The following is a 17,582-nucleotide window of genomic DNA, read 5'->3' as shown; positions in this document are numbered from 1 at the left end:
TCCTATCATATCGGGATGTCTATGCCCTTGAGGATAGCCCTTGTGTCTATGAAAGCCTATCTACTAGTGGCATCAGAAAATCTGATGATGAGGGGACGCTCTCCTATCATATCCTTCCATGTCCTCCATGTATCTGCAAGGGGGGGGGAGGGGGGAGGGCACTCCCATCCACTCATATCAGCTAGGCACAATGATATGATAGGAGAGCGTCCTCCATGTGCAGATGTCTATGCCCTTGAGGATGCCTGATGATGCCCTAGGGGCCGCTCTCCTATCATATCCTTCCTTGTCCTCCATATATCTACAAGGGGGGAGGGAGGGAGGGCAAGGGGGGGAGGGAGCAAGGGCAGTCCCATCCACTCATATCGGCTAGCAAAGTGTCATGGAATCTGACTTGGGGGAAGCCAGCCCCCACACACTAGCACACTGACACACTGGCCTCCACTATCCTTCTCGTGTTTCTCCTCCTTGAGTGTCTCATGTATGATGTTGTGTGGAGGTTTGTGCTTTTTCACCACCCCCCTCCAATCTTTCTTGGTGGCCTATAGTTCTTCTCGCAACTCCAGGCCGTCCTTGGAATCTGCCTTGGGGGAAGCTAGCCCCCACACACTAGCACACTGACACACTGGCCCCCACTATCCTTCTTGCGTTTCTCCTCCTTGAGTGTCTCATGTATGATGTTGTGTGGGGGTCTGTGCTTTTTCACCACCTCCCTCCATTCTTTCTTGGTGGCCTGTAGTTCTTCCCACACTATCCTTCTTGCGTTTCTCCTACACACTGGGCCCCACACACTAGCACACTGACACACTGGCCCCCACTATCCTTCTTGCATTTCTCCTCCTTGAGTGTCTCATGTATGATGTTGTGTGGGGGTTTGTGCTTTTTCACCACCTCCCTCCATTCTTTCCTGGTGGCCTGTAGTTCTTCCTGCAACTCCAGGCCGTCCTTAGACCCTCCTGAACATTCAGTTCTCCTTCTTGTTCTATATGGTCCTTGACAACAACCTTTAGGGCTTCGCTTCCATTGTTGCACGGAGTTCCCCTATCACACTAGCATTGCCTGTTGTTGCATTTAGGTCTCTTTCAATGTCTGAATCTCCTCCTCCTAATGGTTCACCTTTGCCTTCCAATTGTTTTTCATGTTGGTTCAAGACTCTGTCCAACACCTTATTGTTCACTCATTTCTTGGTGTATGATCCCAACTCCTATAGGTTCATCCTAGCTATTTCCCCAAGTTGTTAATTATTTTTCATGTCGTTTCAAGACCTTGTCCAACACCTTATGTTGGCTCATTTCCTGGTGTATGACTCCAACTCCTGTAGGTTCATCCTAGCTATTTCCCCCAAGTTGTTGCCGTGGGGGCCTGAGTAGGGTGGGTGGGATAAGGGAGGCATAGCAAGGGTGACAACACCTTGCAAATTTGTGCATAGGCGAATAGCAAGGCACAACACAGCAACACACACCTTGTGTGCAAGCAACATAGCAGCCACACAACAGCAAGGGGTGAAAATCGAAATAGGCAACAAGTGGTAGTAATGCCAACAACGCGAAGTACAAACTGGGCAAGATGCATAGGTTCATGCCATCGAGAGAGAGAGAGAGAGAGAGAGAGAGAGAGAGAGGAGCTTTAAAAGTGTCCTACCAAGTTTATGTCTAACTAATTTAAAGCAGACTTCTCTTGGGCTAACAATTAGTGTGTTGTTCATCAGATTGTCTATTTTAATCCTATGATTTGGGTCATCATTTCCTTGCTTTTATGGAGAGAGAGAGAGGGGGTGGGGGGGGGCTTTGAAAGTGGCCTACCACCTTTGCCCATCTAATTTAAAACCAACTTCTCTTGTGATGCTCACTCATCAAATTGTCCTTTTTCCCCTTCCCATACTTGGAAACCCAAAATTAAAGGCCTTTTTAATCCTGTGAAATTCCTTGGGGCTTTTTGAAAGTGGCCCAACTAATTTAAAACCAATTTCTCTTGGGCTCATCAGAATTAAAGGCGTAGAGGGGAGCCTCTTGGGCCTCAGAATTCGTGTGGACGGAGAAATTCGTGTGCAAATGAGGCGCCTGGTGGAGATGGGATGAGGTAACGCTCTCGCGAAGCAAGCGAGGAGGTCTAAGAAGGAACATGTGTAAGGCCAAACAGGCACGTGTGGAAAGACCACCATCAAAGATGCACTGCATGGACGAATTAGACATTTTTTATCTTTAGACATTTGCTGCACATAGCTTATCGTCAGAATCAAAGATACATTGCCCGCCCGTTAGGTCTTGAAGGAAGAAATAGACATTTACATGTGGGGTTTTCACTGTTTACTTCCCCAAAATAACACCAACACCTATCATCAATCCATCCAGCTAGGACTCCTAAAAGACCTATATTTCTCCTCAACCAAAACCCTGGGGCCTACCAGAAAATTGTGGGCCTCTCTGCTTCTTAATGACATGATATTTTTATCCGCCACTTTGCAATGTGAGATGGTGCTTTGCTTTTATTCTGTCATATAAAAGAATGGGAATCCGTAAAATACTGAGAATTTACAAAAAAAACAATCCTTACATTCAGAAGTATAGGTAGTTTGAAGAATCCAAGTTATTGGGGGCATCTCTAGAGAGCATAGAACGTGCTTCCATGACAGATCGCGGTGGATCCAGATCTTTCTCTTGCAACCCATGGCCTTGGAGTTTTTGCATTTGTGATGCAAAAATGTCGTCTAGGATCTGTGAAACACAATCGGTGCAAATAACTATCAACCCATATCCATGTTGTCAAAAGTCGAAGGTAGATTCTATTCTATTTTATTCTGACTCCTTACCAGCAGTGCAAAATAAGAGCCTTTATACCATGATCGGTTCTCTTTCCGATTCTCCAAAAAGTGCAGTACATCCTGCATTTCAAAAAAGACAAAAATAAGCTGTTAGTCACATACAAGTGGTGGTGTGGATGGTGTGTTCATAAACAAGTGGTGATATGTAGTCCAATAAGGGCAAGAGAGGCCTGGCCAGTGGGAAGAATGACTGCACCTGGCCCATTCTATCCCAATAGCCACGGCAGATGGCAACAAAAACTCGTGGTATAAACACATCATGAAGATGATTAATGGTATCCAATAGTTGTATACTCAGCGGCTGCATTCGGTCACGTATTTCATTTTCTCCACCTGCTTCTCTGGTATCCTGAAGTATTTTCTTAAGCTTTGTGGTCCCCTGCAGACGGGCCTGAAAGTTGCAATGGTGTTAATAACTGGAAGTGAGCAGCTACTTCATTATTCAAGGCAAAGAATGCACGGTTGAGAGAGAGAGCGAGAGAGAGAGAGGGGGGGGTACATTGTCTGCAAGTTTCTCCACAACAGCTTGTATGAAGTTTTTGTATTTGGCACGTACAAGTATGGTAACCTCATTCAACCGCTCCCCAAAGCTGGCTTTGCCTCCAGTTTCAACAGGAACACATGCAACCCAAGACTTCATCTGCATGTCTATCTTGGGTCGCAATGTATCGAGCAATCTTTTGATTGTGTTCAAAAATGTCCCAAGCTGGGTTGATAAAAAATCATTGATAAAAATTAAGAGCTTTCGAAATCAAATCAAGCCACATACAAGTGATGAAGCAAGAGTAACTTACCTGGTTTGGAACACTATACAGAGAGAGAGATCGTCTTCTGGTCAGCCTTTGCATGTACTGAAGGCTAAATTTCTTTGTTACCATGACATCTTTCAGAGGCGACAAGGTGTCAGCAAACTGCTTCTCTAAGGCAGCTATCACAGCTGTTTCAACATCTGCAATAGCCTGCCAAGATCCCACACAGCCTTACCACAAGTGCTCAACAGTTGCCAAGAAACATTTGGATAGAAAGCAAGACCTGACTTACAGTCTCCAAGGTAAGTGTGTATTCTGGCCAGCAATTCAACAAGACATCATACTCATTCAATGTGTCCTTGATGCGATCATACATTTCCTCCACGAAAGGGGAAGTCCCATTTGAAGTTGTGACCCCAGTCCACCGGACCTGCTAGTCAAACATCAGGTATATTAGGTTATGGCCTCTCTTCATGGATATTTTATTAGGACACCCTCCTTTAAGGGTACAAAATGAAAGTCTCTCTATATCATAAGAAAGAGCTGGGCAGATTTCATGCCTCCATTCAAAAGGCTGAACTTTTTTGTACCTTGTCCAGTTTGCAGAAGTCCAGTAGATTGAGCCGCCTATCTTGGATCCAGAGAACTATGTACAAGTGAAACAACTCCTTTGCATCCACGATTCCATTCAATGGACTGCTCAGACAGACATCACAATATTCATCCATGCTTTTTGAAACTTATGGTTGCTAACAATTTTGAAGCTGAAATTTACAAATAAGGTTGATACCTTATTTTCCAAGATGTAAGAGCCTGTTGAAAGTCTGCAGTAGCAATTAGAAGCTCTACTACTGGTGGTGATGGGCCTGATGGAGGGCAAGCTACCAGGAAACTCCTTAGCCTATCAGAGAGCTCCACACTGTATACCTCTGCTGTGATGTTGGGCAGATCAATTGAGCTGCAAACAATTCATTTTGGTCAAAGTAAGTACATGCGTAGTTTTAATGACCCCATTTGTATTCAAAAAAGTTGAAGATATTAGCAAGGAATAGGAAAACTTGAGTCTGAGAAACATGAACCTTGGCAATACATGCTCATTGTGCATGTCTATGTCTGTTCGAATTTCATTGCACATGTTTATGCACAAAGTCTTCAACTTGGAATAAGCTGTTGAGGTAGTCATAGGATCCATTAAAAAGCCTTCATTGCTGCTAGTAACAAAGTCATCAGTCTCCGCCATATGGCGCCTACATCTTTTCTTCGCTGCTCTCTGAGAAGCCACATTAAGTAATTACCAAATTTGGACTGTGAGATGTGTCACAGACACCTTTTGTTCAAATTACTGATACAGTACCGGTATGTACACCAAAAGTGCATCCAATCACTGTTATTACATCAATAAATGTTTCATAACGGTGCATGCAATATCCTACCTGAAAATAGTTACAGAGTGTCCTTTGAGCCTCAACAGAGAGAATGTCATGAAGAAGCGTGAAAATTTTCACCGCAGGTACAAGGGCTGGAGGAGCTGCTTTTCCATTCATTGGAGTGAGCGTTTCTGTCATTCCAGATGGCAATGACTCATCCAAGGACTTGTAATTTTCAAAAACCGTAGCAAGTAGGTGTTCTACTTGTTCTTCAACATCAACCAACATTCGTTTCTGCAATAGTAATGGTTTGTAAAGAGCTGAACCAGAAACGCAATTATTCCATCACACAAGGAGAGGCAGGTAGGGGTAATTGCATACTTCCTGTCGGTTAAGTGTCGTTTCAATTTGAGCTTTGACTATGGGACACAGTAGATCATGAATCAACACAAGGCAGTCCTCTGTTGGAGTGGCAACTTCCATTATACATGCAAGATATCTGAAGAAGGGCATCATTTGATTACTTTGAACAATCCAAAAAACCTGATCGTATTAAGCAATCAGGATCATGTAAACCCATTATCAGAATATTAAGAATTACCTCAGGCTTGTATAAACATTAGAAACTCCATAGAAAACAGAAAATTCAGACAACAGCCATTTCCATGCACCATGAAGTCTTAGGTTTCTTCGCTGGAATAGCTGTGCTCGCATAGCAACCTCCAAAACAATATCATAAGCCAGTGTTTCCCCGACAGGGCCCCACTGCCAACAACATAAGTGCAATTCCATTAAAAGCAGAGATAATGTACTTCTTAAAGTTGAGCAAGTTGAAGAACTGCGGATGTATATTAACACAGTTTGAGCAATACCAATAACATGACTGTTGAAAATAGCAAATGATGTTGGGTGAATGTTAGGACTCTCAAATGATCTATGAGTTGTATTAGTCATAGACTAAGGTACAAAGGCTCAAAGGAAGCCCAAGTGTGAAGGTGTATGTGCTATGTGACTCTCGAATGATCATTAGTCATAGACTAAGGTACAAAGGCTCAAAAGAAGCCCAAGTGTGAAGGTGTATGTGCTATGTGACTCTCAAATGATCTATGAGTTGTATTAGTCATAGACTAAGGTACAAAGGCTCAAAGGAAGCCCAAGTGTGAAGGTGTATGTGGAATGCCCAGCCCAAAGGGAGGCCAAAAGAAGGTAAGAAAAGGCCCAAGTGGGTGCTCACTTCAAGGGAGATGGTCCTCAAATCTAGGCAGAATTAGGGGATGGCTTAATCAAGCTTAAGAGTCACAGTTAATGGCTAATGGAATAACATATAAGCTTTTTGCTAAATCTCATCTTGTCATTATGCTCTAGTTTTGTCATAAGTCCTAATCATCTTTTTGCATTCTTATTATGTCAAGATGTTGTTGCTATGCTAATCCAGTTCTATACACCCTCATCTTCTCTAGGTATGAAATTCAACTATGACAGCGGGAGCATTTAATATTTACCTTGTTAGAACTAGATTCACTTGAGTTTACAGAATAGCTGATAAACAGTTGAACCTTTCCTACACACTCATGATCTGGATCATTGAAAACAGGCCACCAGCGTATGTGATCATTCTGCAAGCCAGAGCTCACTGCTTTAATTCAGGACTCCCATTGTTTCGATACAGCTTAAATGATAGAGAAATACATGGCTGCATACAAACCAGATCATCGTTTATTGAAGAAAGTTGCACCACACCCCGACCCTGAGCATTTCCTTTGGAGTCTTGTATCTCAAGTAAGAGGTTGTCAGCAGGACATTCAGGATTGCTGGCACAACAAAAACATACAAATGAGTCAAGATACTGTTGGTTGGGGGCAATAGCATCACTGCAGCTGCAAGCAAAAGAGGAATGTTTTATCAACTTACAAAATATGTGTGTCACCAGTACCAGGATGCATTTGAACTGCCTCCTCGGTTGTTGTACTTTTCAACCTTAGAAGACAAGAGTAGGTTTCTGTAATGACTATGCCGAGAGTGTCAGATTAATTTCTACACCATTTAATTAGCTTCAATTTGCAGAAATTATCCCTGAATATGATGACTGTAGTAAAGGCTTATAAGAACTTTAACTTTTAAAAACCCACCCATGTCTACTTATGTTGCATAGACATAGACAAACAAATCTTTGTGAACATAGATAATCCACCTGCTAACTTGGAGACTTGGAATACCTTGCGGCTCAATCAATGTTGTACTCAAGATGTTTTTGACCCCTGTCTTGACCATGTCTGATACTTGTCGCACATATTGTGCTCCAGCTTGAACATATGCAGCACTTCGCTGTGATGAAATGCTTTGCAAGACTTGGCGTGGAAAGATGCGAATTTTTCTCACTGTGGTCCATCCCGCCAAAAGAGTGGACCTTATGTTAGAATCATTATGTGTGGTATCAATTGTACTCAAAGATGATTAACTGCATCGTGATGGCTTGTTCAAAATCATCCTCACTTTATGAACTGTTCCCAGCCCCGCACAGATGTGCAGTGAAGGTCAGTGACCATACATACTATCAATACAAAGCTATAGAATTACAGACCATAACTTTTTGTGTGATGATTTTACCTTGTACTTTGATCCTCCCAGCATTGCCTTTGGGTTTGCTTACAGATGTGGCCTCAACGCCCTTAGAATAAAGTTTTTGGACAGCATCTTCTTGCGGTTGCAGCAGGAGATTCTGCAGTCTGAAGTACACAAAGGATTTGAGTAAGCTAGTGTACAGTTGCTTGATAATCTTCATGCAGATCTGCTAGTTCTTAGAAGATTTAATTGCGAATGACAAAGCAAAAGTGCAAAGAGATTTACAAATCTACCCACCCAAATGAATTTCGCAGCACTGAGCACTCATTAAGTAGAAACTCTGGAGCCTCCATGCATCCCTTTGCCCAAGCTCGCAAGCATAGGCGTACACAGGCATCATATGCTATGAGTGCCTGCCATGCTGCATGACCACTGTGCAACAGAAACTTTCAACAGTTTATAAGTGGATAGAGACTCGCGACTACAGCCAAACACAAGACAACACAAAAGATAATCAGCCACTTTTAAAAATCATAAGACTACTGGGCCTGTGCACCCAAGCTTGCAAGCATTGTAGGCAGTGTGATATCACCCATTGTTCCAGTCTACAGTTTTTAAGTTCAGGATGAGTACAAAGAAAATTCAGAAATAGCACACATAAATGGCAATTATTTACCAATGTCTTGTACAAATACATACTGTGAAACTACAATTACATATTCTCTCCCACTGTGCAAGTCTACTGTTTCTGAATTCAGGATGGTTGCAAAAGTAGACAAAACAAACTTACAAGTACACGACTCATTAACAAAATTCCTCATCCAATTGATGCAACATAAAATCATAACTACCAATAAAGTACAATATTGGAGCCTCCATGCACACCTCCTCAGGATACATGCACATACAAGTATGAGTCATACGACTTTGTAACTGGCAGCCCAAAATAACTGAATGCAAGGTATGTACCTGTGTGCATAAGAGAACAAGGGACTACATAGTCAAAGGTATGGTTTTCCAATTAGTGCAAATTTCTCAGACAGGACACTCGGCTATTATTCATCATTTCCAGGCTGAACCCGAGGATTAATCTCTTAACCTGACATGATTTGTGAAGCACACTCAAGGAACTCTAGGGCACTTTCTAACCATGCAATCAAAATATGAAACCCCTTCCATAATGTGGGGTATATGGGCTTTGCAGAACTTTCCTCTTGTTCCAAGAGACCTTACCTTATTTGGCTTTCAGATGCTGGGTATACTATGACGAGAGGTGGCTTAATTTGTGTCTTGAGGGAGAAGGAGGGATTCACTGCCATATGCAATCTAACCATCTAACCATACAATCAAAATTTGAAACCCCTTCCATAATGTGGGGGACATGGGCTTTGCAGAACTTTCCTCTTACTCCAAAGCTCTTACCTTATTTGGGAAGGCTTTCAGATGCTGGGTATACTATGATCCGAGGATGTCTAATTTGTGTCTTGAGGGAGGGATTCAGTGCCATATGCAAGTTCATTGAGTACAAGGACTGCAGGGGTGTAGTAAATTGACGAAGAGACACAGGAATTTGTCAGGTGGGGTCTGCCTGCAATAGATGTTCCCAAAGTGAACCCATTCTAACATTTACAAACAACAGCAGAGTCTAGTATACATCTTCCTTGAAAAAAGCTGCAATTATTCTCTCAAGTTCTATATTTCCTTAACTACCAGGCATAATTATGAACTCTTTTTTTATCAAAGCGCCTACAGTAATCTAGTTACGATTGAACAATTGGCATTTATTTCTCCAAACACAGAACAGACCTTTACTGTCAAGGCAAAAATCAAGGACCTTGCAGCTGAATAAGGCTGCAGTCCTAGTACAGATCCCATCATATACCACAAGGTGCTTGAAACAAGAACCAAAATTACATTCGTGCAAGTGCAATTAGTTAAAAAAGGAGTCACCAGTGGTCTAAAGCAACAGAGAATGCAAATGATTTAATGATGTCATGTGCACAAACCGTGGACATGGCATATTCTCAGCATATATTCAGTAGTCCCTTTTTAGACAGTAGGTTAGTCTTAGCTTAGGCACTATTCAGGTCAGTTGGCAGCAGATATCAGTCGGCAACAGCCAAATGGTTCACAGGTGTGAAAACGTCAGCATTAAATGCTGAAAATCATCAGTAGTGGACAACATAAACAGGCTGACAACAGTAAAAGTGGCCGACCAGCTCTGGTGGAGTCTATATAAAGCATCAGTCATCATTGTATAAAATGATATCTTCCCTCCTTTGGGATTAGGTCATCATTAGTCAATAGAAGTGCATCAGCCAGGCCAAAGGCCTCATGAAGTTGTAAAGACATACATCTTTTGTTAACATAGCAATACACTGAATACCAACAACCATCTCTCTCTCGCTCTCTCTTCTCTGTCTAATCATTTCATTAAGCATCTACAGGTGTTTCATAATCAGGATTAGGGCTGGATCACAGAAGAAGGCTTCCGTGCATGCAACATTGGCAAATGAGGCACTCATTGGTCCAAGAGAGCGGGAAAGTGGGTAAACACAGGCTTCTCTCTCTATATGTGCAACTGACCAAGAGCGACACTCAAACTCTTACAGCTTCTGTATTTTCTAACTAGCATTGGGCCCTTACAGGTTTAAGGTTAGTGGTGCAACTTAGCCTGTCAAAAGTAGCATATATAACATCTAGAGCTTCTAAAAGAGTTTGATGGTACATACTGAGAGAATCTCCTGTAATAAGCATTCAGGTGCCGTTAATTAAGCACAGGAGTATTTCATCCTTACATGGGACAAGATGATGAAAACAAACCTGAGACGAAGTGCAGGAGGCTGAATGGCTGAGGCAGCTGTTTGCTTGACTGTTGAATCTACTTCATCTCCTTCATTTGCAAAGGCATGCCTGAAAGTAATTACAATGAGATATTCTTTATCTGCACGTGTGCCAAGATGCTTTAACTATGATTTTCTTTGCTAGCACATGAAACTGTGAGATGGCAGGCAAGCTTCAACAGGGAAAACAAGTGGCACAGGTAGTATTCCATAGTAACATGGGACGGGGAATGGGGAACGTAACGGGGAACAGGGATGGGGACGGGGATTCCTTGGAACCGGGGACGGCATGGGACGGCATACAAAATATGCAATTTTAAGTAAGCACTAATTTAAGAAACTTAACAATACTAAAACAAAGTCACTTTACACTTCCAAAGCATCAATATTAAGTCATACTAGGAAAAAATGGGTGTTACAAAAAAGGAGATCGGGCACCCAGGACCCAGTCGCCAAAGGCTAAAGCAAAAGACAAGGGCAAAGGCCTAGGCCCTAACCACGTAAGTGGCATACAAAAAAGAGACTATCACTAGAGTAGTACATATGTCAAAAAGCCTCAAGGGGCATGTGAAGTGCTGGCCTCACGATCATGGGTCCCTGCAATGCCTGCAGGCTCCATAGAGATGTCCTCCACTTGCTCCTCCAACTCCTCATCATCTTGAGACATCTCCCACTCGGTAAATGCATCAGCCTTTGCAATTGCCACTTGAGCCTTGAAAGTTGAGGGTTGAGGAGAGCTAGAGCCTTGCCGGGTTGCCCAATGCCCACTTGAGTCTTGAGCCTTGAAAGTTGAGGGTTTAGGCACCCAACAGCTACAGGGCGCAACGGCACATTGCGTAACGGTCCGCTGACCGTCCCGTCCAGCTCCGTCCCACACGAACCGCCATCCCGCCGTCGCCATCCCCTTGTTGCAGCGTGGGCTCACACGTCCCCTGGCCGTCCCCTGTCCGGTTCCGTTCCCGCGCGTTATGGGATGGCGTTCCCCCGTCCCAGGGGTCCGTTCCCCACGTCCCTTGTGACTATGAGTTATTCCTTTAAGTAAAATATTTTGGTCCACAGACAATTTCCTGGCAGCTAGTCCAGGAGAAGTTTATCCACGTTGGTTAAGATGCACACCTTGCAGCTTGTTCTGACAAAAGACCAGTTTCTGTCCTTTGCTCTCCTCCGAGAGTAAAAGTCTCGCTTGTTCCTGTTGGCCTCATCGAGCTTCCACTCTGTTTGACTGAATTGTGACTGTATGTTTGACCTATGGACTGTGAGACTGACAGAATGCTAACAGAATCAGTAGTTGTTTCAACGTTAACCGAACCCATCATTGGAGGTGCACTTGGTGAAGCCCCCATGATCTCTGAGAGGCCTATTTGTTGACCCTCTCCAACATAGTTCTCCTGCAAAAATCACTAACTTTAGAATGGTATTATGAAATAAATGATTACATTTCAAGATTCTAAGCCATTGCAATGCACAACTATGCCTTGAATAGGACTTCAGCAACTTTTATTGCAGTCTATGATTAGATCTCTAAGTTTAAAATGGTATAAAATACTGATTACATTACATAATTCTAAACCATTGCAATGCACAACTATGTCTTGATGAAGACCTCAGAAATCTTTATTGCAGTCTATGATATGGAGCGGTTTAATATCAGTAGCAAAGCTTTCTCACAAGTTTAATTGCTTAAATTTCTGGTAAAAAGCTGCCACAAGGCACCAAAAGCACAAAGGAAACCATAATTTTAAAACCACGACATAATATATTCAAGACATGTCAAAGGGAGGTATCATAAGCTAGGTATATTTTCCTTGAATGTAAAGAAACAATAAATACTTGTGCAAACCAGGAAAATATTATGCTTTCAGCAACCAGAATGTAAAAAAAACGTTAAATATGTCTGCGAATCAGATAAATATTATGCTCTCAGAACTGAGTTGCCAGAACTTCAAGAAATGTTAAAGGAAGATATTCTGAGCTACCCACTCCCACCCCCCTTCTGCACACCCCAAAAAGGCATCCCCCTTTTCTTTCAAATGTAACACATACACATTGGAGTAACAGTGTGCTCTTAGCACCTCTAGAAAAGTTGTTGAAAGCATCAGTTTCCACCCACCCCGCCCTCTCCCCCTCTTTCTACCAGCACAAAGGCAGCAACATCACGTGTTTAGCACCTCTTGACGACATAACATACTTCCCCCACCCCTTTCTACCAGCACACAATATAGGAGGAAGGCCCATTCAACTTACATTGGATCTCACAGCTCTTGGTAGTTTAGACAGAAGTTTGCTTCATGTAGGTCAACCATGGAACAACTTCACATGGAGATGTCAATTAGTTCTGGATTTCCTTTATTAACTTGTGACCGAGGATATAAACCTCAAGTTCATCTAGCTTGCACTGAACCCATTCAAGGGCCTCCTTTATGGGTTAGGTATCTCAAGCCCTGTTGAAGCTGAACAATACGTGAGAATTAGGGTAATAAGAACATGGAAGGCTCTAGAGTGTATGCTATATATGGAAACACACCCCCTGGCAAAGACCATTCGCTTCAACTGGACAGACATCATCCCACACCCCCCGGGAACACTCAGAACACTTGCATCCTGCAGCATAGGCTGCATGCAAGCCTTCCTACGCACATGGAGCCCCGGTCCCTTTCTCACCCGGGACGACAGCAGTCTTTTCTAACACTACAGACCACCGTCAACCATGGAACAACTTCACATGGAGATGTCAATTAGTTCTGGATTTCCTTTATTAACTTGTGACCGAGGATATAAACCTCAAGTTCATCTAGCTTGCACTGAACCCATTCAAGGGCCTCCTTTATGGGTTAGGTATCTCAAGCCCTGTTGAAGCTGAACAATACGTGAGAATTAGGGTAATAAGAACATGGAAGGCTCTAGAGTGTATGCTATATATGGAAACACACCCCCTGGCGGAGACCATTCGCTTCAACTGGACAGACATCATCCCACACCCCCCGGGAACACTCAGAACACTTGCATCCTGCAGCATAGGCTGCATGCAAGCCTTCCTACGCACATGGAGCCCCGGTCCCTTTCTCACCCGGGACGACAGCAGTCTTTTCTAACACTACAGACCACCGTCCCCAAGTATGTTGCCCCCCTAGTATGTTGCCCCCCTCTTAGAGCAACCAGTCATGGATGGAGCACAAACCTGCCCCCAACCCTATCTCGCTTTTTTCTCTCTAGCATATTTACCTCCTGGGGTTTTTTTCTACTAATTATAGACCTTTCTGTAGACTTTCTGTATTTTCATTTACACTCAGAACTTAGGAAAGCACAGACTCCTCCCCTAACGATATTTTAGAGAATAGAAAGCAGGCACAAACCTCCAGAGCATTCCTGTGACGCACCTCACCGCTTCGCACACTTGATGGTGTATGGTCATACACTGTTGAGTCCCGGCTAAGCCTGAGACTGGCCATCTGGCTGGCCAAGCTCTTACGGGCCAAGGCCTCCTCCACCTCTCCAAACCTCTCATCGAGGCTTCCATCATCTCCAAAAGACTCTCCCTCAGATCCATTTTCCCTGTCATAAATCGGCTGACTTTTTACGCGCTCTTCATGCTGCTGTTGATGGCCTGATGTTGTCCGGTCCGCCCTCTCGGGTTCCTTATATGGATAAGCTGCTGCTGAGCTAGATTTCAACCATGCGTGGTCATGCTGCCGACCTTCCGTGCGGCCAAAGCTCTCCCTTCTGGAATTGCACCTGGAGTTAGACTTAGAGTTTGGCCTGGAATTGAGAAGCCGTCGATCGTATTCATAGTAGGATTCATCGGCTACGAGAGGCTCTAAATGCAGGCCGTTTGATTTAAGATGAGCATCATCTCTTGTGCAGTTGAAGCGCTCGTAATCTGCATGGTAGACAGTTGCCTTCGGCGATGACTCGACCGAATAGGGGCCGGACTCCTGCTCATCGGAGTCAGACGTATCCAAGTTGTGATTGTCTGCAGAGACAGAGCCGACGCTTTCATTGAAGTCGTCTGAAGAAGGGGGAAAGGGCGGACGGAGAAGACCGGAGTGAAATTGAGAACTGTGGAATTGTGTAGGAGGCAGACCCCATGATTTGCCTGCCATTCGACATGGGAGAACGCTTTCCCTCGCTAGGGTTGGGCTGAGCACATCGACTGACGGAGCCAGTATGGACGATGAACCTCTCACCTTCTTCAAATCCTGCAGAACAAAGGGTTGCACAATTGAGATCTCTCTCTCGACTTACTATTCTGAACTCACACATACATTTTCGCAAGACATATTGCCGGCCTTAAACCTGAAATGCATGCCAAAGGCAACTTCTCAAGCTCTCACACACAATTATTTCACACACACACAACCCCAAACCTAGACCTGTCCAGAGAACATCTGAACATGAAAATATGAGCCTACATGTACAAGTGAAGCTGCAGCGCCAACACTGTATGATTTGCAGACACAGCTTTCATTGAGCGACAAGAAACCGATAGCTTCTATTCCTTGCCTTAACGATGAACACCTTAAGAAATAAGCCTCGAAATGAAGAGTTTACCCCTTGAACCCATTCGAGGGCAGATGGATCAAGGCCGTCAGTGAACATATTGTCGACGTATCATTTACCCGGAAGTGGACCTCAGTGCTGCAGCATTGCGCTCTGATACAAAAAAACTTGCAGAACGCAGAAGCACTCGAGCAAAGTGCGATGACCAAACGAGCAGGAAAAAAACCTAGTATGAAGCATTTCACGTCTCTTTCCCAGAGGAAACAAAATTGATGAAATGCTGGCTGCGATCAGTTAGGATTACGGAAGCAGGCGGCGGAAAGCTGTGAAGCACAAACAAAATTGATGAAATTCTGCCTGCGATCCGTTAGGGTTTTGGAAGCAAAGCGAGGAGACGTAAAGCGACGAATTTGATGAAAAGCTGCCTGCAATCAGTTGGGGCTGCGGAAGCAAAGCGAGGCGACGGAAAGCTGTGAAGCAGAAACAGCAAGGGTTGCTCAATTGGCGCCCCGCTCCGCTATGGCTGAAACCAGCCACCAACAGTGTGGGTTTAGCTTTAGGGTTTTGCTTCTGAACTGCTGGTTTCTTTCAAACAATAGAGTTGTGGGAAGACGAAGATGAAGCAGGGAACGAAAAGAAGAGCACGAGGTTTACCGGCTGTAGCCGGTACTGCCCGCCGACATTGTCGCGTGGCTTCCCGCTAATGCCATGCGGAGAATAAGCTGATCTTGTGCGTCCACGTGGTGATATCGAACGGTCCTAGATCACTGTGAAGGCCGCTGTGTAACGGCCATCTGAGGGCCCTTGTGCAACGGTCATCTAAAAACCCAAACAAGAGCCCATAAATACACTGCATCATTTTCGATTAACTTTAAAAATAGTGCCAATTTATTTTTGTATTTTGTTTCGTTACACTTATTACAAATATATTTAAGTTCCTCTCCCAAAAAATAAAAGCAGCATAACAACCATTTTTGAAATACTCAAAGCTCCTTTGCATCAATCTGAACAATGATAGACGGGCGTGATAATAATGTGAATACTAATGTGACATGACATGTTAGTAAGGAATATGCTCAAATTTAAATGAGGAACCAATAGGCCTTAAATTTAAAACCCAAGAAAAGGTGGGTTAGGAGACAAGACGTAAGGTTGATCATTGCATGTTAAGGGGTTCCGAGAACGTGGTCGGCGGCAATCTAGTAGGGGTAGTGAGGTGCGTGGGTGATGTACATCGCACATGGAGGGAGTCTGATGGCTTGCATGGCAGATTGGATGCAAGGTACGGGGGACAAAGGGGAGCAAGAAGCCCAAAGTTGGCGCGACTACGGTGCTGAAGACTTGGACAAGATGAAGAGGATGCGTGAGGAAGCGGAGGAGACACAAGAGAAGAACAGAAAAGGAAGTTAGCAAGGCTAAAGAGGATAAGGGGAAAGGTATTCAGGACCCTCAAGGGAGTAGGTGTATAGAAGAGGGTTGGTGGACTAAGGTGGCTGAAAAACCCAAGAGTAAAACCAATCTTAGATCAACCAAAGAAGACGCTAGAAGATCCCAAAATAAATCTCCTGAAAAAGAGAAGGGTATAGTTAACTCTCCCAAGATTCCTAGTCCTTTGATATACTCCAACCAGTTTAGTCCTTTGGGGGGAATGGATAGTGAGACCTCTTCCAGGGAAAAATTCAATTGGAAAGTGGAAACTACCTTGCAGATGGCCCAGAACCCTGACCCTGATCACAAAGATAGTTAAGTGGTGGAGATGGTCCCTGAACAGCTATTCAATGATCAACAAGGCTGAGATAAGGGGATGTACATGGAATGTTAAAGGTATCAAGGATAAAAAGAAAAATGCAACCTTTTGAGGTCTGGTGAAAGAATGGAAGCAATCTTTGCTGGCCATACAGGAACATAACCTTTTTGGTGGAAAGGAGGTTAGAAGGGAGAGATTTAAGGATTGGATAGTGTATTATGGGGGTATTGATAAAGGATATAGTGGAGTTATGACCATCGTAAAGGAATCCATGAAGCCTTGCCTTATTGCTAAACCACCCCAATGGTAGAGCGCTAGTGGTAGAATTCCAGGTCGAGGGAGAGAGATTTTGGGTTATCAACATCTATGGACCTCATAATTACAAAGAAAGGGGAAGGATATGGGGCTGGCTTACAGGTCTTAACATGTAATGTCCAAGGATTCTTATGGGGGATTTTAATATGGTAGAAGCTCTAGCTCTGATAGATGTGGAGGAAGCACCATCCTAATGGGGCAATAGAAGAGGAAATGGGGAGAACTTAGAGGAAGGTTGGGCCTGGTAGATGGTTGGAGTCTTGGGGAATGGAGAAATGACCCGGGATACACATACTTCAGTTTACAATATTTTGGCTCTTCTTCCCAGGTTGGATAGAGTTTTTTTTAGTCAACAAGCTTCTTGGGTGCCTCATACCTTGGAAATTAGGATAGATAATTCCTCTGCTCTATCTGACCATGTGCCTTTAATATGGGGGTGGCATGTTCGAAATGGGGATGATGAGAAACTGCGACATTTCCCAACCACAGAAAGTTAAGGATAAATAGCTCCTTATTGAAAGATGAGCTGTTTATAAAAAGCACTAAAGAAGCGATTAGTAGACTGAGGACAAGAGGTATTCCTTATTGAAAGATGAGCTGTTTATAAAAAGCACTAAAGAAGCGATTAGTAGACTGAGGACAAGAGGTATTAGGGAAGGTGCCTGGAGGGCCTTTGCTATT

At 43.7% G+C, this 17,582-nt stretch overlaps 1 protein-coding gene across 4 annotated transcripts; it reads right to left on the bottom strand.

The window, feature by feature from the left end:
• Positions 1-2,498: 2,498 nt before the first annotated feature.
• Positions 2,499-15,448, bottom strand: LOC147610935 (uncharacterized). Of its 4 annotated transcripts, none has more exons than XM_086785595.1 (22): positions 14,891-15,448; positions 13,696-14,538; positions 11,459-11,730; positions 10,323-10,412; positions 7,797-7,931; positions 7,545-7,663; positions 7,154-7,315; positions 6,849-6,936; positions 6,643-6,748; positions 6,440-6,553; positions 5,539-5,702; positions 5,319-5,436; positions 5,004-5,231; positions 4,650-4,840; positions 4,361-4,528; positions 4,161-4,266; positions 3,863-4,000; positions 3,616-3,780; positions 3,321-3,527; positions 3,018-3,212; positions 2,810-2,881; positions 2,499-2,714 (listed from the first exon to the last, which is right to left on the bottom strand). In XM_086785595.1, exons 1-22 carry the CDS (start codon positions 14,936-14,938, stop codon positions 2,556-2,558), a joined length of 3,888 nt encoding a protein of 1,295 aa, XP_086641721.1. In that variant the 5' UTR covers positions 14,939-15,448; the 3' UTR covers positions 2,499-2,555. The 4 variants fall into 4 exon arrangements, with proteins under 4 accessions (XP_086641721.1, XP_086641720.1, XP_086641722.1 ...); XM_086785594.1 differs by having other exon boundaries at positions 6,849-6,945; positions 14,891-15,446; XM_086785596.1 differs by having other exon boundaries at positions 6,849-6,945; positions 13,720-14,538; positions 14,891-15,444.
• Between the last annotated feature and the right edge of the window lie 2,134 nt (positions 15,449-17,582).

This window comes from Cibotium barometz, chromosome 48 (assembly GCF_041138505.1).
Source record: "Cibotium barometz isolate CiBa-2024 chromosome 48, ASM4113850v1, whole genome shotgun sequence".
Lineage (NCBI taxonomy): Eukaryota > Viridiplantae > Streptophyta > Polypodiopsida > Cyatheales > Cibotiaceae > Cibotium > Cibotium barometz.
The sequence above is the reverse complement of the archived record's forward strand: the minus strand, read 5'-3'. Positions and strand labels throughout refer to the sequence as shown.